This window comes from Coloeus monedula (genome assembly GCF_965178545.1).
Source record: "Coloeus monedula genome assembly, chromosome: 24".
NCBI classification, from domain to species: domain Eukaryota; kingdom Metazoa; phylum Chordata; class Aves; order Passeriformes; family Corvidae; genus Coloeus; species Coloeus monedula.
In genome coordinates this window covers 4,735,594-4,763,347 of record NC_138804.1, presented here as the reverse complement: position 1 = coordinate 4,763,347, position 27,754 = coordinate 4,735,594, and the positions used below count along the sequence as shown (strand labels likewise).

General features: G+C 38.9%; 1 protein-coding gene across 3 annotated transcripts; it reads left to right on the top strand.

Annotated features, from left to right (window-relative positions):
* Nucleotides 1-304: 304 nt before the first annotated feature.
* On the top strand, nucleotides 305-26,394 carry HNRNPR (heterogeneous nuclear ribonucleoprotein R). Of its 3 annotated transcripts, none has more exons than XM_082296553.1 (11): nucleotides 305-411; nucleotides 6,638-6,806; nucleotides 9,092-9,210; nucleotides 9,634-9,741; nucleotides 10,289-10,402; nucleotides 18,283-18,459; nucleotides 20,383-20,518; nucleotides 21,611-21,816; nucleotides 22,523-22,672; nucleotides 24,748-24,869; nucleotides 25,064-26,394. In XM_082296553.1, exons 1-11 carry the CDS (start codon nucleotides 337-339, stop codon nucleotides 25,674-25,676), a joined length of 1,989 nt encoding a protein of 662 aa, XP_082152679.1. In that variant the 5' UTR covers nucleotides 305-336; the 3' UTR covers nucleotides 25,677-26,394. The 3 variants fall into 3 exon arrangements, with proteins under 3 accessions (XP_082152679.1, XP_082152681.1, XP_082152680.1); XM_082296554.1 differs by having other exon boundaries at nucleotides 308-411; nucleotides 6,641-6,806; XM_082296555.1 differs by lacking the exon at nucleotides 6,638-6,806.
* The last annotated feature ends 1,360 nt before the right edge of the window (nucleotides 26,395-27,754 follow it).

The window sequence follows — 27,754 nt, the reverse complement described above, 5'->3', positions numbered from 1 at the left end:
GGCTTCGCCCCCTCAACAAAGGCCCCGCCCCGGGCGCACCGGGCGGAGCCGAGTGAAACAGCCCCACACGCTCCCTTTGTTCGGGCCGCGAGAGGCGCTGCCCCTTTAAATGCCCCCAGTCCGGCCCTACCGGCGCGCCGGGTGGAAAGCGCTCTGTGATTGGTTACGGCGCCTCCCTCTCATTGGCCGCCGGGAGGAATGGCGCGTCCCGCCTCTCGCGCCTCATTGGTGCCGCCGGCTGCCCGTCCAGAGCGCGGGTTCCTGAGTGGGCGAAGCAGCGGTCCCTGGAAACAGTTCCGGGAAACCCCGCGTGCTGCCGGGGTCGCGCCGCCGTCCATGAGGAGAAGGAGGAGCGCGCGCCATTTGCCGTCGCTGCTTGGGCCCGAGCTGCGCCGCGTCGGCCCCGCTCCGGTGAGTGCTGGGGCCGCCCCACGGGGCGGGGGCGCTCCGCGGCCGCGCCGAGCCCTCCTGCATGGGCCCCGCGAGGGGACGGGAAGCGTGGGCTGCGGGTAGGCCCGGCGCGGGCGGGGACAGGCCCAGGGCGCTGGCGCGGCGGAGCGGAGCGGGGCGGGGGCCATTGCGCGGCCGCTCCGCGGGCTAAGCGGGCGGGCGCGGGCGCGGGAGTCGTGCTGGGGAGGGGCTGGGGGCGGGCCCGGCGGGTGGGGGTGGGGGGGCGGCCTGCTCCGCCCAGCCGTGCGGATCAGGGTTGCATGTGATGGGCGGCCGGGACGCGCCTTTCCCGTGCTGTGGGTCGGGTCGGTCCCTGCTCGGTCCCTCCTCGGCCCTCCGGGCTCTTTAAAGCCGCACCAGCCCCGGTGGCTGTGGCTGTGCCGGGTCCGCTCTGCCCGCGGGCACAGAAGAACGCTCTCAGCAGCAAATGCGTCGCTGTCGCAGCGCGCCCTTAGATCTTAGGTAGCGCATAATGCGGTAGAGCCGGGAGGGACAGCTGCACCCACCCGTAGCGCTCGGATCTGCGCTTCGTACTTCCATTGTGAGAATGACGCTTGTCAAGTACTTAAAGGAGAAACTCTCTAGGGTTTTGTTGTTAAGACTTAGTTTTTCTTAAATTAACTTTTGTCAAAAGCCTCTACTAAGTCTTGAAGAGTTTTGCTTAAATGCATCGTTATTGCATATACTTTAAAAATAAGACTTTATTTACTCGGTCTGAGTAGCCTTGTTACCTGTCAGTATTTGAATATGCTACTTAAGTACATAAGCTGTGCTGGACTACTCTTTTTGAAACAGTGTGTTGGGTTCCCTTTCCCATGTATATGGCTCTGAAGGATCCCACCGGCACTTCGTGCTGCAAAGGACATTAATGCTCATGAAGCTGGTGCTTTGGTTTTTTGATTGGTTGCTTTTTTCCTTTGAGACTACACTTTAACACAGTTTTTTGTTGTTTTTTTTTTTTTCTTGTAAAAGTAATCTAACCAGAATTTTGCATCTCGTGGTGTAAACTTTTTGTAACCTATGCAAAATGTAGTGTTTGTGAACAAGCAGTATCTGCTTGATAATTTTGCATCCTTGAAATTGTATTCCCCACAAGCATTACGTGTCCTTACCTCTAGTTTTTCTGTCTAGGTGAACACTATTGAAATAATACTTGAGTCTCCTGTTAACGCTCAAGTTCCTAGTTCAATCAAAAACCCGAAAACTCCCTGCTTTGTTAGACAGACATCTGCAAAATTCTTTGAGGATAAATTCTTGAGAACAAAGCTCATTTTTGTTGAAGTGTTGCTTGGAACTGGCGTATCAGGAGTGGTGTTTAGTACAACCCAGACAACCAGATGAGGTATGATTTGCCAACTCCATTGAGAAGTGAGCATGGCCATACTTTATGGTTTAGGTTAGCAAAACGTAGGAGCTATTGGTGCAATCGTTGTTTTTTAATGGCACTGATGGGCACATTGCTAACCTGCTGTGTTAAAGTCATCTCCCAATCGTAGTTGTGTGGGTACTGAAGCAGAGTTTGTTTTTCTGTGGGCTGTGCTGGTCCCTTGCTTAGCATCATACTGGAGGTTCTCAGATTTTTATTTCTTAAGGGGCTGTGGAGTGAGCAAGGCTGAGCTGGAGAGGTGAGGGTGCTAGCTGCATTTTGGCTTACAGGTAGCGAGAAATCCTGGCTACTGCGTAAAGGTCTTCAGGTTGTGATGGCTTCAATGTAAGGTTTCTTGTAATTCGTGCTAGGAAACACTTAGCATATCGTAGTTAAGTTTTGCATATCATAATCAGGCTATTAAAATGTACTTTCTGTGATTGAATAAGCTATGGTACAAAAGAAATTACTATAATGCCTTCATCTACAGAATAAAGGGCCTGCCCTTTTGTACATGCCTTCATGTACAGAAATGTTTCTGAACAAGTAAAGTTTTAATAAAACCTCATTTCAGTCTTTAAATGTGAGTTCTTACCTTCTCCCCACTTGTATGTTTATCTTCCTGGCTTGACAAGAACCCTCTTGCAGTGTGAGGCATAACTGTAGGGACTGCACTTATTTTCTTGTGGTCAACTAAAATAACAAAAACAAACAAATGCCCCCCCAACTTCCTTCAGTGTTATTTTTAACATGGTTTAACTTAACTGCTTGACACAGATAATATATTGGTTTAACTTAACTGCTTGACACAGATAATATATTGGTTAGGAGTAGTAACATAAGCAAGTGGAATTACTTTGGTGCAGAGTTTTTATGTATGCATTAGTTGGTTTCCTGTGCACCTGAGCTAAACAAGTTCCATTCCTGCATGAAACTAAGTTTTCAGCAGGAGCCCAAAAACAGTATTGGTGTATAATCACTGTGAAGTTGGTTATGGTAGGTTTAGATGTTCTCCTTTTGCCAGATATTTTTTGTTCCTTCTCATTTAAGCTGTTCCTAAGCATGTTTTGAGTTAACTAGACTGAATTTATAATTAATTGGATGGAGTTATACTTAGATAGTCTGTAGGTGGCAACCTCTGTTAGAGTCATGGTATAAGATAAAGGGAATAGTAGCATCATGGCTGTTTAACCAGTGATTGTCAGATTGAGGCTGTGACCAGGTATCTCTTTTCAAGATGCCATACACTGTCAGGATCAGATCTCTGTTAATTTTCTGTTTTCCAGAAAAATAACTGAATGAGCCATTTGCATTACAAAACACTGGAAGCACCTGTAGTTTTAACTTCCTGCTTCTCATATGAGAGCTTAAAAAAGGGACTAGTAATTTTATAAATTACTCTCGAGATGCAGGAATTTTGGATGAAAGATAGTGAACAGCTAAAAACATGTTTTATATCATGAAGTACTTATGGTCTTCAGAAAAGCACTGTTTGCAACAACAGTGTGAAATTTGAAACAAGACCCTTCCCCATATGCACAGTTGGTGAGGCTAGGTAACGCTTTGGGTGCCAGTGAGAATTCTTCTTGCCTAGGTAAAATTGTCCCCGATGTCTACTTATTACTTCTGCTCATTTGGTAAGCATGGTTTTGTGTACACTGTTTTAAATTCATCCATTTCTGCATGTTTTAAAAGCAAATATGTATCCCATGTGTACTTATATACATAATTCTTTACTTATAATCCACCCTTGAAGTCTTTCCAATTCAACCAGTCTCCCTCTTTTCTAGATACTTTAATATCTAACTTAATGCAGATGAAAAACTGAGTGTATGCGGGTGCTCTTCTGCGTGGCCTGGTCTGTCATAGGCTGAGTCACATGGACACACTGTGCATGCAAACAGAGATATCACTCCTCTTTAACATGCTTTTAATATTTTTTAGAGCAGAATAAAAATGTTAAAGTAATCATTGTGTGTTTTACATACTAGATAAAATTTAGTTAAAAATATTTTTCTCGTTAGCTACAACTAGCTGATGTTACCTAGAGGGAGAGCTAAATAGTCTTTTTCAGCTATGACTTTCACCCACATATCTCTGCTGAACTCAGAGTGAAGATTCAGTATTGTAAGAGATGCATTTTTGCTTGTTGGTGATTTCTGAGGAAGAAAAGTCAATTTAATCTCAGATTTCAGGCCAAACTGAATAAGCCATTAGAGGATCTGTTGCTATAACTGTGAAAAGAAATGTATGTCTTCTGGATGCTCTTGGTACCTGAATATTTTGGCATCTGTGTCACTTCAGAATTTTCTACGGTATATTTCTTTAGGAAAACCTTTTAAATTAAGTTTGTGTGACAGGAAGTAGCTAAAATTTGAACACCCAAACTGAACATGCATTGCATTTGACTTTAGTTCTTTATGAAGATACTAATTCTTAAGCAAAAATAAACCATACAGCTCATGAATTACAAAGCTGAGTATTAATTTAAATTGCCTAAAAGCCTACTTAAAGCAGCATTTGAGCTGTGGTGCTGTGTAGTAATCTGATTCGTAGGGGTTAGATATTGCTCCCCACACTGGTGTATGCTTGTGGTGAAGGCTGATATCTTTTTGTGCTGTGAATCTTGCCTGTCAGAAGTTTGAGTCACTGTACTCTAGAGGAGGTGTTTCTGTCTGGGCAAAGCATAGCTTATCAACCTTTTGTTCAGTTATAGGCAACACTGAAAAAAGTGTTAAAACTTTTGGGTATGTGACACTTGGAAGCTACTCTGGATTAACAAAAAACTGTCCTTGATTGTCGTCATAAACCCCTGTAGTTCAGAAGGTCCTAGTAATTGCACCAAGTAAATTTTCTGTATTTATGTGTTGCTGTAGCCTCTCAGTTGTGGTTTGTTTGGCTTTTTTTTTTTTGTGTGTGTGTGTACAGAGAAGACAGTATATGTGTAATGAAATTATTATATAAGGCAGTAGAAAGGTGAAATCAAAAATGCCCTCCTCTTTATTTTTTTTTTTAAGTGTCTCAGCTTGTGAGTTTTTGAGAAGAGGGGTTGAGCAAAGCATTTTCGGTGTAATTAAACCCCCTCTGCCCTGCACTGTTTCAAATTTGAGATCTTGCTGAGGCTATCTGGCAAGCAGACACGTAGCATGATATTTGTTACCTACAGAAAATTTATGTTCATTAGTGTTTTGATAGTTACTACCTGTAAGGGTTGGTAAGCATTATTGTAGCTTCAGGTAGCTTTTTTTTTTTTTTCCTTCTGTAATTAGGCTATAGTTGCTTTTAAGTAAAATGAATGGGTTAGAAAGTAATTTTTCTTTGTCAAGTAACAGAATGTGTGTGTGTGTGTGTGTATATATATATATATATATGCTGTGTAGCTACGGGAAACTTCCTTTCTTTTCCACGCTAATGGCTTAAAGAAGTGACATCTGACAGAAACAGTGTGAGGCTGCTTTACATCTCTCTAAAATTGCCCATCAAAATACGACACCTTTAGTAAAGTCATGGCTGTCTGAAGAAAAATGATTGGGTTTTTTCCTTCCCTTGCTCTAGCTTTCAATCTTCATAGGACAGGATATCTTCCAGCCAGTTCATGAGCTGTAGTCTGGAAGGGCTGGGTGTACAAAGGACTGTTAGAGGTGTGCTTATGCTTGGAGACTTGTTTTGCAGCGTAGTAAATAGCTTGAGGCCTTAGCATTTTTTAAAAAACCTCTTCTTGAATCATCTTCATACCTGTATTCCAGTACTTAATTGCATTGCTTCAACCATGCTGCACTGTCTACCTGGTTATCATTTCACTGCTGCTCATTGACTTCTGCCCTATCATTTAAAGCCTGAGGCTTGTTTCATTTCTGAACCTAACAGCTGATCATCCTTAATGTTCTCTGCTGGGTAGTTGAGTTGTCTCTTGTCAGCCTTTTTATTTGAAAGCACTAAATATTAGCTGGCTGGCTAATTGAGAAATTGAAAGAGTCTTTAATGAATTGGGCAAAGCTCACAGGAGTTGTCTGAGAAGATAGTTGTGCATTTTCAGTGCACATCAGCTTGTTAATTCTGAAAGCAAGTAGTTTTTTTAATATAAGAACTGAAGATGCTGCAGTCATGGCTTCCTTTTAAACCAATAAGGTATATATTATTGAAATAGTAGCTGTGATTTGTACAGCTCCTATTTGAGGGAAACTGAAAGCATGGAAACTGTTGTGTTGCAGCTTCAAATGACAATGTGCATCAAAGTGCGATTTTTCTCTTTCTGTCCTCGAGTTCTGACAGCGTCGTGAGAAAGCATGTGGCTAGTCTTGTGCAGCATGTTGGGTTTGAAGGAAGACATGGCGACAAGCCAAGAAAGTGGAAATAAGTATTAACAAGAAACAAGTATTAACATTTTTATACCTTAAGCTACCCTGCAGGGTTATGTGTTCACTACATTTTAAATGATTGTTTTAAAAGTAGCAGAATGGGAAATGGAAATAACACTAGATCTTCTGAGTCTTTGCTGAAGGATATTACTATCGTGTCCCCGTACATTCTAGCTGCTATGGTAACCAGTTAATGACAATCAGTAGATGAAGTTTAGATATTGTTATGTACATGAAGTAAATTTTTTAAAAGTTATGTAAATTCTTCCATGTACATTTTCCACAATTTTAAGGGTTGTACTTTCTTTTGAAACTTAGATCAGCTGCATCCAAAAAGTATTAAATAAAACTTGATACAGGTGATTTTGCAGCATGTATACAAATTAGTTTAGATAAATCTTGCATTGTCCTACAAACTAGTTATTTCTGGCTTATTGTAATATAGCTCCTGAATTTTTTCCAGCAGCATAATAAAATGGCTAATCAGGTGAATGGTAATGCGGTACAGTTAAAAGAAGAGGAAGAACCAATGGATACTTCCAGTGTAACTCACACAGAACACTACAAGACACTGATAGAGGCAGGCCTCCCACAGAAGGTGGCAGAGAGACTTGATGAAATATTTCAGACAGGTATAATATGCATTTCTTGTTTCTGATTGGTTATGAAAGTGAGGACATACCATTTTCAAATTTTTATAGATTAAGATTTAAAAATTCATTGTTTTTGATCTGTGTAGCTCTGAATGTTTTGCTACTTTGATTTCCCTAAAGGCAAATTGGGTTTGACATTGACTAATTACTTGACACATCCTTGGAGTTGTATGTGATATCTTAGTTGCTTTAGGGCACAGAGCACTAGTTTCTTAGACATCAAATGAAGATGTATGTTTTCACATACTAAACTGTACTTTTTTTTTTCTTCAATCCAAATCATCATTTTGCTTTTATGTTTCTACTGTCACTGTCACAGTGGTTCTAAAGCACTCAAAGGCTGCATAGGTGACTTAGTGAGGGAAGCAACTAGCTTGTCTTGCCTGGGACTACATTTGAATTGAGTCTGCCTGTGGATTTTTTGTTCTCTCTAGTTCCGAGTGGACAGTTTAATCCATGTTGGTTATTACACTGAAGTGTTCAGCGTGACACTAACAAAGTTGAGGACTAAGCTATCTAGCAACTCGAGTAATACCTTGCTGGTAGCAAGCGGTCTCTGCAACTTGTAAAGAGGTTTCTTTATATACAGAGGTTTTCCTATTTTGTTTTTATAACCACCCTATTTTATCCTATAGACAGAGGCTTTCTTTTCCTTTTTAGAGTGTGTTCCGTGAACAGATTTACAAGAAGCAGTAGAACTGCTTTATGTGCTGATCTTGAATACCTGGGTGGCAAGATGACAGTTTTTGTTGAAAAGAGTTAAAATTACACTGATCAAATGAAGGCAGTTCAAAACCAATACCTTATCAAGCCTCAGTGTGAAACTGGCTCATGTGGGTGATGTCTTTTGGAAGTCATTCACAGTGAGCTTTCTTCAAGCCTTTACCAGCTTTTATTGGCTTTAGAGAAGCACTTTTCAGCTGTGGGTCATGATGACGTGCACTTGATGGTCTGAGAGAAGGTGTAAATAAATACCTGGGCAGAGGAACTCGTGGGGTTCTAACATGTGTTGCAGTTAGGTTGTGTTGTGAGGAGTTCTTAAGGAATTTTAAAGCTTTTCAGCCCAGAACCTGACTACCAAGTATAATTCCACTGCATGAGTAACCTGAAAAGATTTATTCACACTTCATTAATGCCACTGAAGTTTTTTGCATTGTGCAGGGGTTTGTTAGTTGAAGCAAACTACTTTTGGACACTTGAGCCAAATTTGGGGTTGAGTTTAGCAATTTTTTTTATCTGCTGAAGTCTTCCATGAAAGATACAGGTCCCTTCCAATATGCAGGATCACTTCTGAAATGTAGTCCTTGGGCTTGGCACTACTGTGCATTTTCAAAATCAAGTAGCAGTGAAATAATCTGTGTATTTTGGAGATCAAGCTGTTGCAAAGTGTGTGGAGTTTTTGGTATTTGTCCTAAATTTGGATGTATGATTTTAAAAGTGTAAATCTCAGTCTATATGTCTGACTCCATAACTGATGCAAGTGCACTACAAAAGGAAAAAAATAACTTGTAAAGATCCTTAAAAAGAAAATGCTTCAGAACTGGTCCAATGTTTCTTGGGGGAGTCTGTGCCTGTAAAACTAACATTAGCTTTTTTGGGTACATAGCAGGGCTCAAAGTAATAGCTTTTTGAATTCTGGCTCTTGGAACTGCATAGAGCAACAAAATGAGTTTAAAAACTCCAAACATTGTTTAAGATATACATGAAGTCCACTGACTCCTGCTTTTTTGAAGCTGGAGGAAAGAGTGAACAAATCATTTTTGCTTCCTAATATTTTGTGCGGTAGAACTTCCTAGGTGTTTGATCATCAGTTGGGTAGCTCCTTTTTCCCATGCAATAGGATACCTGTAATGTTCACCTGTCAGTTTACTCTAGAACAGCTCAACTCAAGTAAAGGAAGTGTGGAACTTAAAATGAGGGATAAACAAACAAAATTCAAATTATTAAAAGTGAGCCAGAGTTCATTGTTTCAGACCCTGGTGTGTAATACTGCTTTTATGCAGCAGATTGCATTCCTGAATGCTAGAAAATTGTTACACATGGGCTATAATCTTGCACATCAGTTAGTGTTTAGGTATATACATTTTAATTTAACTTTTTCATTGTACTCATATTCTTTCATATACTTGTGTAGGAATATATAATTAAATGTATAATTCTGTTGCTATGGAATGTAACTTTTTGACTTTAAAAGCAAACTGCATAGTTCTTAGTTTGTATGAAATTCAATAGAAATCTGTAACTTCTTTATCTTTAACTTTTAGGGTTGGTAGCTTATGTCGATCTTGATGAAAGAGCAATTGATGCTCTTAGGGAATTTAATGAAGAAGGAGCCCTCTCTGTATTACAGCAGTTTAAAGAAAGTGACCTGTCGCATGTACAGGTAAGGTGAGAGCTCCAGGAGCGTGAGCACATAAGTATAAACAGTGTTCTGGCACTACTGGCAGGAGAGTTGTTACTTAGAAATTCATTGATGTTGCTGTATTCTTATATTTCAAACCCAAATAACAAGTCTTTAAAAAATTTCCTTAAATATGTAGGTATTTGAGCACAAAGCAAAAGCTCGCAGATAATAAAAATGCGTGCAATTGAGAAAATAGGTTAAAATGCTGTTTGGAATCTGATGACTTTCTCAATCTGACAAGTTTGTTCAATTAATTATTGTATTTTCCTGAAGGATTCTTTTGACATTTGATTTATTGCATTGACTTGAAGTAGTGACTTCGTGGTATGAAGTGTAAGATTCAGTGGGTTCCCAGGGCTTGTCATACACACAATTGAATTATTTTGTAAATTGTATCTACAGAACAAAAGTGCATTTTTATGTGGAGTTATGAAGACCTACAGGCAAAGAGAGAAACAAGGCAGCAAAGTACAGGAATCAACAAAGGGACCAGATGAAGCAAAGATTAAGGTAACACTGGTTTTTCTGTACTAGCTGATATATTACTTGTACATAGACTGAATATGAACTTAAAAAGTATCAATATCACCTGGATAAGTATATTCACACTTGGCTTTAAAGAAATGTATGCATGATAGAGATTCTAAAGACAAGGGTTGTTGGGAATGCAGCTCTTTCTGATCACACAGTTGCCAAAATTTAAGCTCTATAAAAACTTTGGTATCTGTTTAAGAATTGGCTTAGTGGTCTGGTGTTCTGGACTTCTTCTGGACATATAGAATGGAAAATAAGGGAAAAGACAAACAAGTTCTTTCCAGTGACCTTGTAATATAAAACAAATATTGCTGTTTATGATAGCTTTTTAAACCCACAAAACGATAGGGGTTTTTGTAGATTCTGTCTCTTCATATACACCTTATCAAGTGTGGGAAGGAGCAGATAAATAAATGCTTATCTTGGAATGCTTTTTTTGTTCTGTATATTTTAACCCACTGCCCTCTCCCTTGCAAGTAGTCTGAGGTTTTGGTTTTTTGGTGGGTTTTTTTTTTTTTTTCAGGCTTTGCTAGAGCGGACTGGTTACACTTTGGATGTAACTACAGGACAGAGGAAATATGGGGGTCCTCCTCCAGATACTGTATATTCTGGTGTTCAGCCTGGCATTGGAACTGAGGTTGGTATATGCAGACTAAGCTGATAATTGCTTTGTATGCTTATGCAAACTCATAAATAGGAAATACTTGAAAATAAACTATATTACAAATTTAATGTATTGTAGAGGAAAATATTCTTCTATGTGTGTTTTAATCAGTCTTTCTTACTCCTCAGTATTCTGCAAAAGACAGGAAGATAGGTTAAAGTGGAGAAAAAAGAGGTGGAATATACTAAGAAAGGCTATGCAAAGTTTCTTAAAATTAAATTGTCAGACTTCATGGTTCACCCTAAAATTTATAGTCCATCGCTTGAAAAGTGACCATGGATGCATGAGTAGGTAAACATGTTACTTTGAGGAATTTGACTATTTACAAGAAATGAAATTTAAGCAACACTAGCTTTGTTTCATATAATGTGCTAAAAATACAAAAGACTTGGGTGTTGTATAAAGGTACTCACATAAAAGTTTTGAAGAGGACAGCTGAGATTGGTAGTAATTAAGGTTTTGTTTATTTGCTTTTGTTTCAATCTATATGAAAAAATCCTTGATGATTGCATGGACTGATAATGAAACTATCACAACTACTACACTGAAAAGAGGCCATGTAGCTTCAGATTTTTGTTGTTTTTGTTTTTTTTTTTTTTTTTCATTTCTGCATTTAGAAAGGTGACTTAGAGGTTGTTTACCAACTTAGTGGTGTTGCCAGGGTGATTATGTGATGTATAAAGTGTTACTTAGTTGCACCATGTCTCACTGACTTAAGGAAGCATCTCTTTACTTGAGAGGGTGGTCAGACATTGAACAGGCTTCCTAGAGAGCTGGTGGATGCCCCAGGTCTGTCAGGGTTTAGGAGCATTTGGAGAGTACGTTTAATAACATGATTTAGCTTTTGGTCAGCCCTGAAGTGGACAGGCCATTGGACTGGCTGATCACTGTAGGTCCCTTCCTACAGTGACCTACTCTCATGACTGAAAGTCTTTGACTACTGCTCCTAAGTATATTGTCCAGTGATGGTTTGTCTCTTTAGGAGTTCACCGGAAAGCCATAAATTTAGCTGCACTTTCATATGATGAAGAATAAGTCTTTATATTTTTAAGTTTCCTGAAGCTAGAACAAGCAACTTGTGGAAACTCCCTTAATAGAAGTACTTCTGCCTTGAATCAGCATTAGAAGCTATAGCAGACTCTAGCCAGCTAGTTCTAGAAATGATATTTCTACCAAATGAATGTATTGCTGGTATTTTGTTGGATTTAAGGACTGATTACTGACTTAGACAGGCTGTTTGGTTTGACAGCCTGAGATGCTGAACATGTTGCTGAAACTGGTGTATGCTCTATGAAATGTAGACTTTAGCTCCTGCTGTTGAGCTCTGAGGCATAGCGATAATTTTAAACAGGATCCTAGGTAGAGCATGTTTGCACATAAGTGATGAGATCATTGTGGGCACAGTGAGGTGGGTGGGGTTTTGTTTTTTGTTTCCTCTTTTTTTTTTCTTAAGCTTTTGAAGACCACTTCTCGTTCGTTTCCAACACTTCCAGTTACATAGTGGTGTATATGCTCCTTTTCCAGTGTTATGGATAAAACAAATTTTTAAAAGTATTCCTTTGGATTGGGACAGTGCATTCTTTGTATCTGAAACTTATTTAAATAATACTGAAGTGCTTGTAGCTTGTGTCAGCTCAGATATGTTGATGCAGAGCTGTCAGTCATGTGACAGTAATGGCAAACATTTGGTTCTTGAGAATACCCAACTACTGTTACTGATTTGAAGATGCATACTAGGTAGACTTCTTTCCCTGTAAGGTGCATCAGGTGTTTCTACTGTAAGTATTTGTACACCAACTAATTTTTAAAACATAAAGTGGAATTCATTGCATGTTAATTGTAGCTGTAGGTCTCAGGATGTAGGTGAACATCTTGAAAGCTAAAGCTACATTGTGCAATAAAGCTGAAGTATTAATAAATTGTGTTCTCGGTGGTCAGCATGTTGAGCATTAACAGACTGGCACAGTGAACACTTGGCTGAAAGGATTAGGTGGATGAAGCAGTCCCATGTATTTTTTTAAAGTGGATGAGCTTTAAGAACAGTGGGACTTTTTTGGAATGTGATTCTGTAATAAAAACAAAGTTACAGCTGTGCAGAAGGTTTTAAAGAAGAAAATAATGGCAATAGGATTTGTTATATAATGCTGAGTATTCCTTTTGCAGAAGGACTTGTTGCTTCACTGTAAGGCGTTTTGCTTATAGTGAGGTCCTGTGATGTCAATACTTACTTTTTGGGGTGTTTATTTACTTTTTGGGGTGTTTATTGATGAGAATAAAAGCAGTTGTTTGGATGTTTCCTTCTTTCATTACACTCGGTCATTTGCATCTGTACACACTGAGAACTGCTTATCCTGAGAGGCTTGTGCAGTGCTCCTTTGTTCTGCTTAAAGTTTCTCTGCTTTTTCTTACCTCATGTTAAACCTGCTGTTCTTTTTAAAGTTAAAAGATAGTTGGAAGAGTTTCAAAGACTTTTTTAAAAAAATTTTTTTTTCCTTCCAAAGGACCAAGTCTAGGCTGTAGGCATATTTGGAAATTGAAGATTATGATTGAACCTGTGCATCTTCCTAGCAAGTTGTGAGCAAACTTAGGTTTGGTTATGAAAATGCTTGAACTGTGTATTTCTTCACTTACCTATTCTTCAAGGTTTTAGTCCCTAGCAGATTGTTTTGTAATACATGCTCAACACTTTGAATACTCTGTCACACTGCTGCACGTCTGATAGAGGAGTTCTTTTGGAGATTTTTCTATAAACCACCAGACTAGGTTTGAGAAAACGGTCAATCTCCTTACTGTCTTTCAGTTTATAGATAAGTTTTGCATTCTTTGAGATGCTGAAGCTCTTGCGTTTATTGTCTAGAAGATGGTTAGAGGCATCACAGTAAGGATGATTTCTAAAGGGAATGTTCATATTCCATGAAGGAAAATTAATTTAGTGGTGGTGGTAAATAATCAGAATGAATCCTTGAACTGAAAGGTAATAACTGATGTGTGTACCTTCTCAAGCTCTCCTTAGGTCTGTGTGCTCTATGGTAACTAAGGTTTGTCATAGTCATGGTTTAACCCCAGCTGGCAACCAAGCATCACACAGCTGCTTGCTCACTCCCCCTCAACCCTGTGGGATGGGGAGAAGAATCAGAAAAAGAAAAAAGTAGAAGTTGTGAGTTGAGATAATAACAGTTAATAGTCAAAACAAAGTAAAATATAATAGTAATAAAGGAAAAGAGAGAGTAGAAAACCCAAGAAAAACAAGTGATTCACAGCACAGTTGCTCACTATCTGCTGACTGATGCCCAGGCTGTCCCTGAGCTGCAAGTGGCCCCCACTTCTGAGTAGCTCCCCCAATTTCCATATGGGGCATGATCTGTGGTGTGGAATATCCCTCTGGCCAGTTTGAGTCAGCTGTCCCAGCATGTTTCCTCCCAGCTTTTTGTGCACTTCCTCACTGGCAGAGCATGAGACCCCAGAAAAGTCCTTGACTTAGGGTACACACTACTCAGCAACAATCAAAACATCAGCATGTCATCAGCATTATTGTCCTACTGACTCTAAAACACAGCCCTGTACTAGCTACTGAGGAAAAATTACCTCTATTTCAGCCAAAATCAGAACAATCATTTCACTAAAGTGTATATGCGAGCAATGCTGAAAAAAGAATTCTTTTGTATTCTTAAATTCAAATTTTTTATACAAAACTACGTAAAGTAGTCTTACTGTGGTTTAAATAAATCAGTTCTTCAGCAGCATTGGAGGATGCATAGATAACATCTACAGAACCATTTCAGTAACATTTGAAATTAAGTGCAGTCATAATAGAAGACAGTGTTACAAGTGCTTCATTAAATTCAGTGACAGCAAGGAGGAGTTTAAGTGTATAAGGAAAAAAGGAAATTTGGTTGTAAGTGTACTTACTAGTCAGGTATGATGAAGTTTCCATGCAAGCAAGACAAGCATTCTGTGTTTCACTTGAATAATACCAAGTGGTAAACGCTGTCTGTTTATGGGGAATATTTAATTATTTAATGAGGTTGAGCTATATTTGCGAAGCAGTTTGAAATACAGTATTTTTCACTCCTGATCTTCAGTCTACCAACTGAGGAGCTTTTAGTTGTTAAATTCAGGAAAATTAAAGGATCCTTATTTCACAGAATAACTGAATAATTAAGGTTGGAAAAGACCTCTGAGATCAAGTCTAATCTGTGACTGAACACCACCTTGTCAACTAGACCATGGGACTGAATGCCATGTCTAGTCTATCCGTAAACACCTCCAGGGATGGTGACTCCAGCACCTCCCTGGGCAGCTTGTTCCAATGTATATTCACCCCTTCTGTGAAAAAATTCTTCCTAGTGTCCAACCAAACTGCCGTGATTTATATTTATGTCTATATGTGTGTATATAAATATATGTGTGTGTGTGTATATATGTATACATGAAATTTTTGTCTTTTTCATTTAGAGGAGGGAAGCTCCCTCCCCCTCAACATACATATGGCCTGTCCAGACTAGTTACACCAGAAATGAGGGAGGTGACCAATGTGGTACTTGATTTCCCTCCGTCACCTTTTGGTGTAAGCAAATATAATACTGTTTAAGCCCTGATTTGAAGAACAGGAGGCTTCAGTGGTAACTGAAATGCCAGCCCTTTACCCCACAACAATAGGAACAGGGGAGGGTACTTGTCAAAATTATCACAGTGCAGCTAACATGAAGACATGTTTAGTACATGCAGCTAACAGTCATCTGTCATGAGTGATGGGTTGGTTTCAGTTTTATTGAGGGGTATCCAGATAAAGTATGTTCTACTCCTAAAGTTTTGAGAGACTTCTGTTTCAGTATTTTTCAGTGATGTGAACTAAAATTTTGAAAATTCTGTAAATAGATTATTTGCCCATAATTGCTAAGATGATGTTTAAGCTTAGCTATCTGTGTAAGAGTGTAGACTATACAAAATGGAGGAGTTCCCACATGTCCTTTTCAGAGTTGAGATTTACTGGGTAAGTATGTGGTAAACATCTTTGAATGTCATTATCAAGTCCAGAATTTTAGCTCTGTGAACAGTAAGTTGGTATTATGTTTGCTCTCTGTGGATGCAGGGTCAGAATTTGTAACAAAAAAATCAAGTAAGGGTCGTAAGGCTAACCTGCAGTCTGGAAAATGTTACTAGAAGTGTTGGGGAGATTTAAACTGCTTTATCCACAATAAACGGAATGGGAAGAATTTGGTACTCTTAAGAACTAACGTAGAAGCAGTGGTATACTAAATTCAGGAGTTGAAGTGGACAAAGCTGATTTTAGTAAACAAATGGAATGTCGCTTCTGTACTGCAGGAATGGGAGGTTCAAAGGTTTGTGTACTGTGCTAGGATTTTGTCCACTTCTGTTATTTTTCTTTTAAAGGAAGACTTGTAGATTTGGATAAGATGAAGCAGTTGTGCAGCCTATGTTAAATAGCAGTTAAATCTGATATTTAGGAAAAATTGACTGCAAAGTATATGAAGAGGACTGTTGAAAGAATTTGTTGAACGCTGCAGTACACTTCTGTTAGCTTGCATTGACAACAGCAGAGGCTCAGTTTTGTTGAAATAACTGAAGGACACATCATCTGGAGTGCAGTAGTGGATTGCGCCCCTCAGTAATGCTTTGTAAAATTGTTCAGGAAACTGAAATTAATTACAAAAAGCCTTAACTAAGAAAACTTCAGTCTTCTAAAATGGTAATAAAGAAGAGGTAAAATGGAGTACTTTGTACAAGTCCTTGAGGAAGCAAAACTGGAAAAAGTCAGTCTAATGGTCAGTGATTACAAGAAGAACCCAGAAGAAATGCAATTGCATCCTTCTGAGACAAGATCTCTTTTATTGTTTCGTTAATAATGCCTGTTTCCAGAGTTTTTCCACAGTATTCATGTAGAAGTGAAAAATGAAACAAGACATCTGATACTGCGTTCTTTGGTATTTCAGAACTTTAATCAAGCTATCGACATATCTAAAAAAAAACCCTATTGCAGATGTTTCTTCTGACCCATGGAAGATGTTCACCTAGTGTTTAGTATTGTTCTTGTAGTTCTTGTACATACTAAGTATACAGGCTCAAAGCAAATTCCCCTACATGTGAATTTCTCCCACAGTTACCTAGTTCTTACTTTATAAATGGAAGTTACTATAGGATGTAGGTCAGATGCGAATATCTTCCAAGTTAAATCCTGAATTCTGTTTCTCATACTAGCTTCTAGAGTGTATTTCCTGAACTGAACTGTAGTCACAGTCTTGTGAAATTGCCAGGTCTAAAAGTTTGTAGAGAGTGAGCCAAAGAGGCTGCAGAGAAAGTAGAACACAGAAGCTTTCAGGATGGTAAATTTTTGGTAACTTGCTGACAAAATGGACTTTGTATTTGGATTAAGATTTTTTTCTTTTCCTTAAATGTTCTGTTTTGGTGAGTCGCCTTTGGTTTGTGCTGGAAACAGCTGCATCTGAACCAAAGAATTTAATGTGGACTTTTTAAAACCAGTTGGAGTTTGTAGCAAGTTCAGTTGACAGTTTCACTGACTTAGGAGCAAGTTGTAGTTCTTGTGTGTTTCCCTGATGGTATCAGGTTTTGTCTTTAAAAGCTGCAAATGAGTTAGAATTAAGTGTTCTAGAAGTAATGACAATGTAAGTACCTATCTAGAGGAATACCTTAAGCTTTCTAGGGAGATAGCGGGGAAAATCTTTTGGCTCTGCCATTAAACTTTCAGTTAGTGTGATAAAATCAGTTCCTTTCTTTTCTCCCCAATAAGTAATGTTCAGTCAACATTCACAGTTAACTGAGAGGCTAAGCTTTTTAGAAATGTTCTGGAAACTGAATTTCAGGAATATCTGCATAACATGAAACATCCAGAAGTTCTACCTTGTTCCGTGTTTTTCAGATTAGTCATATTCTCCTCATGGGTTTGTTATATTGGTGCCTACATGGGCATGCTGAATGTCCTTAGTTCTGAAATTCTGCTATGCCTTCAGTGCGAGATGCAATTATGGCAAGGCGTTACTGAGAAAGAAAGCGTTGACTTATGGCTTTTTTTACTACAAAAAATGTTTGAAGTTAAAATAAATGTATTTTGATTTTAATGGGTGTTTGGAATGTTTTGTTTGTATTAACATGGAAGAGGTTTTGAGAATTCAGAGGAGAGCTACAGTGATTAAACAACTGGGGGGGATCTTTCTAGTGAGACCTCAGCTAAAGAGATTAACTCCTTAACAAAAATTATCCCAAGTTAATTGTAAGGAACAAAACCACACGAACTCACAGGTTTGCTTAAATAAATGCTAAACATTCAGTTGGTGGAAGCTGCAACAAATACATATGAGAAACAAGACTACAGTATATATTAAAAGTGGAAAATGTGCATCAAGCAATTAAAAGGAAATTATTATTATTATTAAATTATTTTTCCATCTCTGTAGCTTTCTAAGGAGGATTAATTTACAGAGTGAATTGAAAATACTGCAACAGCAAGGAAGTGCTTGGCCTGCTTTAACATATGATACCCAACTAGATAGTCTGTAAGGTCTTAGTGTTTAACTGCCAAAATTAAAACCAGGTAAGAACCATTTATCTCTTCAGCAGGGGAAATTCACAACCTCTTCAATATAAATAACAAACCCAGGTTTTCTGTGTGTAAAACCTTGTACAAACGGCAGGAGGGTTAGAAGACTTGGGACATACAATAACATTGGCTGCTGTGAAGGCTGCAGTGATGAGTGCAATGTTTCTGCTCTGCTGGTTTATCTGCATTGTTCTTCCTTTCCTAGGAATTTTCAAGCATTAAAAAGAAGCTTGTATTTCTGAAAAAGCTTTATTTCAGGTGTCCTCTTCCTTTTTAGGTTTTTGTTGGTAAAATTCCCCGAGACCTTTATGAAGATGAATTGGTACCACTCTTTGAGAAAGCTGGTCCAATTTGGGATCTGCGTCTCATGATGGATCCTCTTTCTGGTCAAAACAGAGGTTACGCTTTCATTACCTTTTGTAGTAAAGATGCAGCGCAAGAAGCAGTCAAACTGGTGAGTTAACTTACTTCCAGACAGGTCAAGATGAAGTAAACAGCCAACATGTTGGTAATTTCTTAAATAATGAAGTCTTTAAAGCATCTATTGACAGGCTCAAAATTTTACTTTCTTAAAAATTGCCTCCTGATTTCATCTAGTAAGTACAGATACTTACCTTAGAAGACGTATCTGCTGTACCTTACTGCAGCCTGTCAGAGTACTTAGCTGATTGTTAGGAGCCTACTTGATTCCAGCTGGAAAATACATTTTTTAAGCTTCAGTGTGTTTTAAGTTTCATCACCCTTTCTGCTCTGAAGAGCTAATTGGAGATGCCTTGTTTAGCTGCTGCTGCCATGGAGGAGGTCTCTGAATTAGTTCCTTTGGTTGTTCACAGTGGCCTTTTGTTCTTTCCAGTGGCAGTCATGCAGTCTGCTCACTGCTTGAAAGCTGACAGGCATGCACCTAGGCAGTTTGGGAAGGGACATGGAGCAATCCTTAGGGGGTTAAAGGGAGAGACAGCAGTCTGACAGGGGCCTTGCCTCTCCCTGAGAGGAAGATGTAGAATTGGGTAGATCAGGGTGTTATCTCCAAAGATTTTGGATGTGGCTGTGAAATACTGTGTGTACTTTGAACCAAAACAGGTGAAATGTCTAATCTCACTTGCCTTAGTGGAATTCAGCTGATCCTGAATGAGGGATGAGGAAGAGGGGTAAAATCTGAACACCTTAGTTAAGTTGGTGGGGGCAGGGAAACCTGAAACCTGGAAAAACTTAAAAGCGGTTAAAACCATGTGGGCCTTCTCCTTATGTTTGCAGGGCACCAGTGGGAATGGGATTAACTGTAAGCAAAATGGCTTTGCATAAGATACAATGTGAAAAGCAGATTAAGGTTAATAAGTTCATGGCACCAGAACAAAAAGTTTTACTGTGTTAGGAATCACTTTAGTATGTGAAGCAAAATTCTGAAATGCTTTTGTCTTCCTTGAGGTGATCTTGTTTGATAGTCTGTGGTACCTTAACATTTTTCTAGTTCTTCCTGAATATGAAGAGTATTCCTGAAGGTATTGCTGTCATTTGTAGGGCTATGTCTCAGCTAGGGTTAGAATGACTAAAAACCTGCTTTTAAAGAATTGCATGAGATTTTCAGAAGCTGGCTGATGATGAAATATCCATTCTCTTCTGCTGTGTTTGAAAATTCTGACAAAAAAACCCCCAAAACTGTCTATCTTGAATTTTTTTTTTTTAAGGCTGAATTCTTGTACCTTTAAAGACCTATTGGGAGTCTTGGTGTTCAGAGTAATCCAACTGTGGGTGCAGGCATGAAGCAGTGGGCTAAATTGTTTTTTTAATGGAAGTTTTAAATCTTGACAGTAAAATTTTTTAATCTTATCATGTACAAAGTCAAAAACATGCCTGCTTTTGGGGATGGGGTAGAAGCCAGGTCACAGACTGATTTAGACTGTTGATTGTCTCGGCAAACCTTCTCAGTGTTCAAAGCTGTCCAAGGAAAGAGGAAGAACTCACAGTATCTTTAATGCCATGTATTTGCTTACTGATAACAGCAGCAGCAGTTGACTGACAGCAGAGGAACCAGTAACCAGTTGCTAGAAAGATCTTTCAAGTCTGAGATAAACAGTAGGTGAATAAATTTATGCCATGCAATTTGTGTATGTCCCATGTTGTTCCTTTTACTGCAGTTTTTTTGTAGCTTTCCATTCAACAGGACTTCTGAAGTTTGTGGAAATCCTAAGCTTGGCACTGTTCTTCCAAGTGAATGCCAACACAAAAACAGCTGTTCTAGGAATTCTCTTGCAATGCCAATTAAACGTGCTATGTGTAAAAGTAGTACATGATGAAGAAAATACCTGATTTTATGATTTGGGGATATTTTTATGCATAGTATTGTGCATAAAGCAAATCAATGGCTTTGTTTTTTCAGTGTGACAACTATGAAATCCGTCCTGGAAAGCACCTTGGAGTATGCATCTCCGTGGCAAACAACAGGTTATTTGTTGGGTCAATTCCAAAGAACAAAACTAAGGAAAACATACTGGAAGAGTTTGGTAAAGTCACAGGTAAGACTTAATGAGTCCCAGAATACCATTCAGTCTCTGTTTTGTGGGTCTAGTTGTTTGATGGATGTGTTCAGGTATCATTTAAACTATTTTCAAGTTGGATTCCAAATTTGATTTTGTTAGAAATTTTACATATGTATTATATCTTAAGGTGGACTCTAAAGGGACTTGTGTTTGTTCTAGTGATTGTTAAATGAATGATGATGTAACTTTACAATTAGAGATGGAAACAGCTCAAAGGGACTCAGAAAAAACAGCACAAATGAACTCAGAAAAAAACAATAGGTCCCAATTCTGTTACCTGATCTAGCCTTCTGTTGAAGGCTCTGTGTTTGTTACTGGATCTACAGGACGTTCTGCTGTCAACATGAAGTTTTTTGGGGAGCCTGAAACAAATGTATTCCTGAACAGTGAAGGGGAGGAGGGAATACTGAATTGGTTTAGAGGGAATATTATTACAGCAATAGTTAATGACAGACTAATTTTTGTCCCAGTTTTTCAGCATTCTCCAGTATGTGCAGCAAGTAGGAAGAAGAGAAGTCAGCTCATCACTGAAAGGGTGCTTCTGCCTTAGATAAGAGATTGAGTCACTTGCTCTTGTTCCTGTAGGAGAGCTTTAACCTCCTGCTTATTTTTTAGGGTTGCTATTTATAAGTACTTCAGGGAAGTGGTGAAAACAGAAGGTGAATATTCATTTAGTTCTCTCTCCTCTTTTTGGAGATATGTGGAAGATGTTCCTTCTGGGTTCCCCAGGAGGCAGGGGAGAGGTCATGTGTTAGTGCTGGCTGCCTTTCAAAGATGTAAAAATGATTTTTAAAATATAGAAAACTTAAACAGTGTGAGTTGCTGAGGTTGATGTTTTACAGAGCCTAATTGTGAGGTAAGTTTGTTCTGGACAACTTCACTTGCTAGGTGACCTGTTTCTGCGTAAATTGGATGGATATCTGCTATTTGTTTTGCTTTTTTTGTGCTCCCACCCCCTTTCAGGTGTAAAATCCAAATAAATTACAAAACACAAGTGAAGGCATTTTAGAGTAGATTCTAGATTTTTCCTTTCCTTTTGAAGCTCAGTACTAAAGATCTGTTTTTCAGAGGGTTTGGTGGATGTAATTTTGTATCATCAACCTGATGATAAAAAGAAGAATCGAGGATTCTGCTTCTTGGAATATGAGGATCACAAGTCAGCAGCACAAGCTCGCCGACGCCTGATGAGTGGGAAAGTAAAAGTCTGGGGAAATGTTGTTACAGTGGAGTGGGCTGATCCAGTAGAGGAACCTGATCCAGAAGTCATGGCAAAGGTTAGTAAAGACTTTGCTGGATGCTCTTGTGCTTTGTGAGGAATTTCTTTATGCCGTAGTGACAAAGATTTGTTCCAGCTGAGCAAGGCTAGTTTTGAGGCACAAAAATCTGTTAGAGGGCGTTTTCACAGTAAGCTATGCAAATGGTGTGGTCGGAGCACTGCAGATGAGTTGCCGTTGGAAGACGTTGGAAACGTGCTGTTACTAACCACTGTTAACATATAAACTAGTAGTATGCAGGGTTATCCTGCTGGATTGACACGTCAAGCTGTGCATTTTCTGCTTTAGCTATAATCAGTACGAGGTAGGTATTGTGTAAAACTATTTTCCAGAGTGAGATGAAGGTGAAGTTCAGCATGGGGAATGATGTGCACTTTATCCCAGTGATTTGGGGTAACTCTTTGCTGTCCTTGAGGTCTGTTACTAAAATTTTGCTGGGATTTGTAGCATCCCAGAAGCACGAAATCAAAGTTGGATATTCTGGTTATGGAAGGGAACTGTGGAAGGAGAGGAGTTGTAGAAACTTCACACAGGTAACTACAAGGCACTTTTTAAAAAAAAACAAAACAAAACAACAGATACAGAATTAGTAAAGTTACCCAAATTTCTTAATGCAGCAAAAAAGGGAGTAATATCTTACTAGTTGGTAGTTTTCTTTGAGGTTTGACTTTTAAATATTACAGCTTTGTTCTCATTTTTTCACCAGGTAAAAGTTTTATTTGTAAGAAACTTGGCCACTACTGTGACAGAAGAAATTCTAGAGAAATCCTTTTCTGAATTTGGAAAGCTGGAAAGAGTAAAGAAGTTGAAGGATTATGCTTTTGTTCATTTTGAGGACAGAGGTGCAGCAGTGAAGGTAGGTTGACTATTCTTTCCTAGCTAAGTTGATGAGAGTACTTTATTTTGTATGAATGGTTTTAAGAAATTTATTTATAGTAAATACCTCCATAAGACAAACTGTAGAGCCCATTTAATAAGATTCCCATTGTGAGAATTTTAACGCTAATAATTTTGTTCCTATGATTTCAGTAGCTAGGAGGATGTGAAACTTGAAAGGACAAAACTGTAGCAAGTTAACAAGTAGACTGGAAAAGAGGTGTAGAGCAATGCAGGAGAGTCTAGAGAAGAGGAAAAAAAAAGATCTACCTAGACAATTTTTCTGAGGAAACACTGGCAGAAGGTATCAGTTGTCTCTCAAAGACCCCTATTTAAAGGCCGTGTGTAGTTTTGGAGTGACAAAAGTATCAAATAGAAAGTGGGAGGTAATTAAAAAATGCTTTGTGAAGGAGAGGAGAATGGTGTTGGCAACTCTTAATGCATTACCTGTTCTTAACTACGTATACTCAAGGTTTCTTCTCGATGACTCCTTAAATATTGAAGATCATTATTGTAAGCTTCAAAGTTCTCTTTGTGTCCATGAGCTGTTGAGAAGGTCATTAATATCTGCTGTCTGTGCTTCAGTGTATTGAATTCTGTAAAAATTACTCCTGTTTTTTAAATCCATGATTCATAGGGGGAAGAAGGAGAGTAGGAAACGTTCTTGCATTTGGGAGTCTTGAAGCAGATATATTGTATGTGGTGTATGTGGCTACATGGACAGTTCAAAGGCTCTGTACTCAATCTTATTAATGATTTTATAGCCATTTAATTTCTTAGGATTTTATTGTGCGTGAGATTAGGTTTTAGAATACTCTTGAGTATGGCTTTAGGATGAGTATCACTCATATTTACCGAGGTTGGTTTGGATAAGTTTAGACCATGTCCGAGGGAGGACAAGAAATTGTTGAAACAAAGGGTAAGTCAGCAACACCTCTGGACGTGGTTTTCTGTAGTATGTCTGTAAACACTATCCATCCCTTTCCCAGTACAGCTACCTACTAAATGCTCTGTTAGCTTTCAGCAACTGGAAACTTGTAGCAGTTGAGAAAAAGACAGATCAGATGCATCACTAATGCTCATCTCAAGCTAGAAACTACCACATATAGCCCATGTGACTGCTTCATAGCCACTAAATTGGCTTATGAACTTCGTGAGATATTTTTATGTATGGGCGTGTTTTGGCTTTCAGTGAGATTGTTATGGTATTTATGTGTGGAACGCATGAAACTGGCTCGTTGATTCTAGTGTCTACTGATTTTCATACCTTCTTGGAAATACATTGCCATAATTTCTAATGCTTTTGAGGCATGTAGCTGTACAGACACCTAATGTCTTCACTAATACAAATATTAATAATCAAAAATGTTTCATGCAAAGCAGGTAACTCCAAGTAAGGAACTGGGGGGTGTAGTCTTAATTGTACTCTTCATCTATTTGTATTAAGTTCTCTTTGTGGGTGCTTTTGATAGCAAAAAATTGCACATTAATTTTCTGGAGGATTCGGGCCTTGCCTGATGAGATCACCAAGTTTTAGTAACCTTTTTTGGTTTTCTCTCCTCAAGTATGTGTCCTCAGAACTACTTGATTTTCTCAGTCACTTGACTCACATTCAGCTACCTGGAAAACCCAAATGTAACAATTCTTTCTCTTGTGTGCACGTGTTCTACCAGGCTTGTAAGTGCAGTGAGTGCTTATGTCAGTATGAGTAGTGAGAACTTGTGTATTTCTGAAAGGTTTCTAGGAGATACAGGAACACAAAAACTGATGGTGTTATGTCTGACTTTTTAAAAATAATGCTTAATATGTTTTGATCCTCTTTTTTACCTTACGATAAAAGAACATATTTTTTTAAAAAATACTGCTTCCCTGTAACTGGTGGATAAAGTGGGACTTGAAAAAGTGATGTGTATCATTCTGTTTATGTAGCACAAAGCAAAGCACATTGCACAGCTCAGCCTGGAGCAGCCCAACCCTCTGGTTTCTTGCAGTAAGTTTTAGTTTCCTTTTGAATGGAAAAAAAATTTAGTTATTTTTCTTTTAATTTTTGTACAGGCTATGAATGAAATGAATGGGAAAGAGATAGAAGGGGAAGAAATTGAAATAGTGTTAGCAAAGCCACCGGATAAGAAAAGGAAAGAACGTCAGGCTGCCAGACAGGCCTCTCGGAGCACTGCGTGAGTGTCACCCTTGCACTGTGGTAATGCTGCAGAGTGAAGTTGTGCTGTGAAACAGGGGCTGGTTTAGAAGAACCTGAATGACTTGACTTAACTTTTCTCTGTGTTGTGCATTGTTAATCAAAGGGCAAATGTATACTTTATTTTGGGTTGCTTTTGGAGATAAATAATTCTGTGTTTCTTTTTCTTACTAGGTATGAAGACTATTATTACTACCCTCCACCTCGCATGCCACCTCCTATTAGAGGCCGAGGCCGTGGAGGGAGAGGTGGATATGGCTATCCCCCAGATTACTATGGCTATGAAGATTATTATGATGATTACTATGGTTATGACTATCATGACTACCGTGGTGGCTATGAAGATCCCTATTACGGCTATGATGATGGCTATGCTATAAGAGGAAGAGGAGGAGGAGGAAGGGGTGGGAGAGGTGCCCCTCCACCACCTAGGGGGCGGGGAGCACCACCACCAAGAGGTAGAGCTGGCTACTCACAGAGGGGGGCACCCATGGGACCGCCGAGAGGAGCCAGGGGGGGGAGAGGGGGCCCTGCGCAGCAGCAGAGAGGACGCGGTGCTCGTGGAGCCAGGGGCAACCGTGGGGGCAACGTAGGAGGCAAGAGAAAGGCAGATGGGTACAACCAACCTGATTCCAAGCGCCGTCAGACCAACAACCAGCAGAATTGGGGCTCCCAACCCATCGCTCAGCAGCCGCTCCAGCAAGGTGGTGACTATGCCGGTAACTATGGTTACAATAATGACAACCAGGAATTTTATCAGGATACTTATGGGCAACAGTGGAAGTAGACAAGTGAGGAGGGATTGAGAATATTGGAAACATAGAATTGGCTATAGCTCTACATCTTTCAAAAAAAAAAAATTGGCTTAATGTTTCATCCTTCAGTAGCGATTGGCTGCCATTTGTATTGGGCTGAAGAATCACTCTATTGTGTATATACTCGAGTCTCTTAGTTTTCTTTTTTTCATAAATGCACTTGGACATTACTGGGCTTGCAGAATTCCTGAACTCCATATGGGGTTTCAGTGCTTTTATCATTTTAGGCTTCATTTTAGCAGTTTAAAAGCAGGAATGGCACACTGTTCAATCATGATTTTGCAGAACCTCTGGTTTTGGACAGTTTCTTTTTTTCTTTTCTCTTTTTTTTTTTTTTTTTTTTTTTTTTTTTTTTTTTTGGATTTGGGATAGACTACATAGGAGTATGCTGTACATAAAAGTAAAAGCTAGTGCTTTGTCTTAGTAGTTTTAAGAAATTACAACAAATTAAGTTTTCTTGTATTGAAAATAACATGATTGTATGTTTTGCATTCCTAGAAGTAGGTTAACTGTGTTTTTAAATTGTTATAACTTCACACCTTTTTGAAAATCTGCCCTACAAAATTTGTTTGGCTTAAAACGTCAAAGCCGTGGCAATTTGTTCCTTGATGTGATTGTATTTCCAATTTCTTGTTCATGTAAGATTTCAATAAAACCTAAAAATCTATTCAAAACATTACCTATTTCAAATTCAATTGTGTCCTAAAACATTATTTCATTGGTAATTCTTGTGAAAAATATTGTTTTCAAAGTATAACTGCCTATGTGAGTGATCAAATTTATGCAAAATTTCCTGTGCTTTCCAACATGTAGCACTGTGGACATCAGACTGAAAACTAGGAGAAATTACAGACAGCCCAAAAGACACTCACTGTTTAATTGCTGTTCAATAATTTATCAGCATCTAATTTTGAAACTTTTTTTTCCCCCTATTTAAAAGTGTTGAATTGTATCCAAGCATTCACAGAGATCTAATCTAAATCTAGTCTTCTAATGTATTGTGGAGAAGGGAGCAGATCCTACAATGGTGTTAATTTTGTTCCTTTGATGATGTCCTGTGGAGTCCCTGTGGAGGCTGTTCTGGTAGGATCCAGCCTTACTGTATAATTGAGCGTACAAACACACAGGGAAATTATTTTGATCTCAAGCATCTTAGTCTAATTTAAAATAATATTTGACTAGGAATGAAAATTACAAATTGGGTGCTGTGGCACACTAAACTAACTTCTTGCTATGGATAACACAAATATACTCTCCAGATTCTGCTTATTTCTATCTTGACATTTTAATTTGATGTTCTGCCATGATGAACAATTTGCCTTAGAATTCTCCTGCCTTATAATAAAGGCTGTTAAAAAGTTTAAGACGTTATCTTTTGAGGGCATTGCTAGCTACATTATATTATGTGTTGCTTTGACCCTTGTCTTGGGCATTCCCAGATGTCAATTTTAACTGGCAAATCATGACATTACTCTTATGTTGCATCTAAGCCATTCTGTACCCCAATGAAGAACATTTGCTTCTCAAGAAAAGAGAGAAACAAACAGATTTATACTTTCTCTAAAGAAAACTATTGCCGGACCTCTAAATATCCAAATCCAATACATTGCTCGTACTTGATTTACAGCATTCCAAACAGACTATTGAGGAAGTTAAACTTCAGTGGTCATACTCCTCCCTTTGTCTTCTATTCCTGTCTGGTGTCTCAAGTGTGTTATGTCAGAATATTCCCAGTAAGATGAGCCTCCCCACACTGCTATGGATCTGGAATGGGATTGCAGGGTTTGAGTTGTGACCTGAATCGAAGATGTCTGTCTGCTTCTCAGAAATGGGTTTGCCTGTGTCAGGCTCTTCCAATTAATAGAATTGGTCATAAGTAGATTAAAAGTGCTTTTTAAAAATCTGTATCTAGTATGTTGGGGTTTGGGGTTTTTTCCCCCACTTCATAAAGTTAATGGGGCCAAATAATGTCTTCTTTTTTTCTTACCTGAGCAGTGAACTCAGAGGGCTATTGCCTGGGTATACACCTCAGGCTTTGGCTTGTGATAAG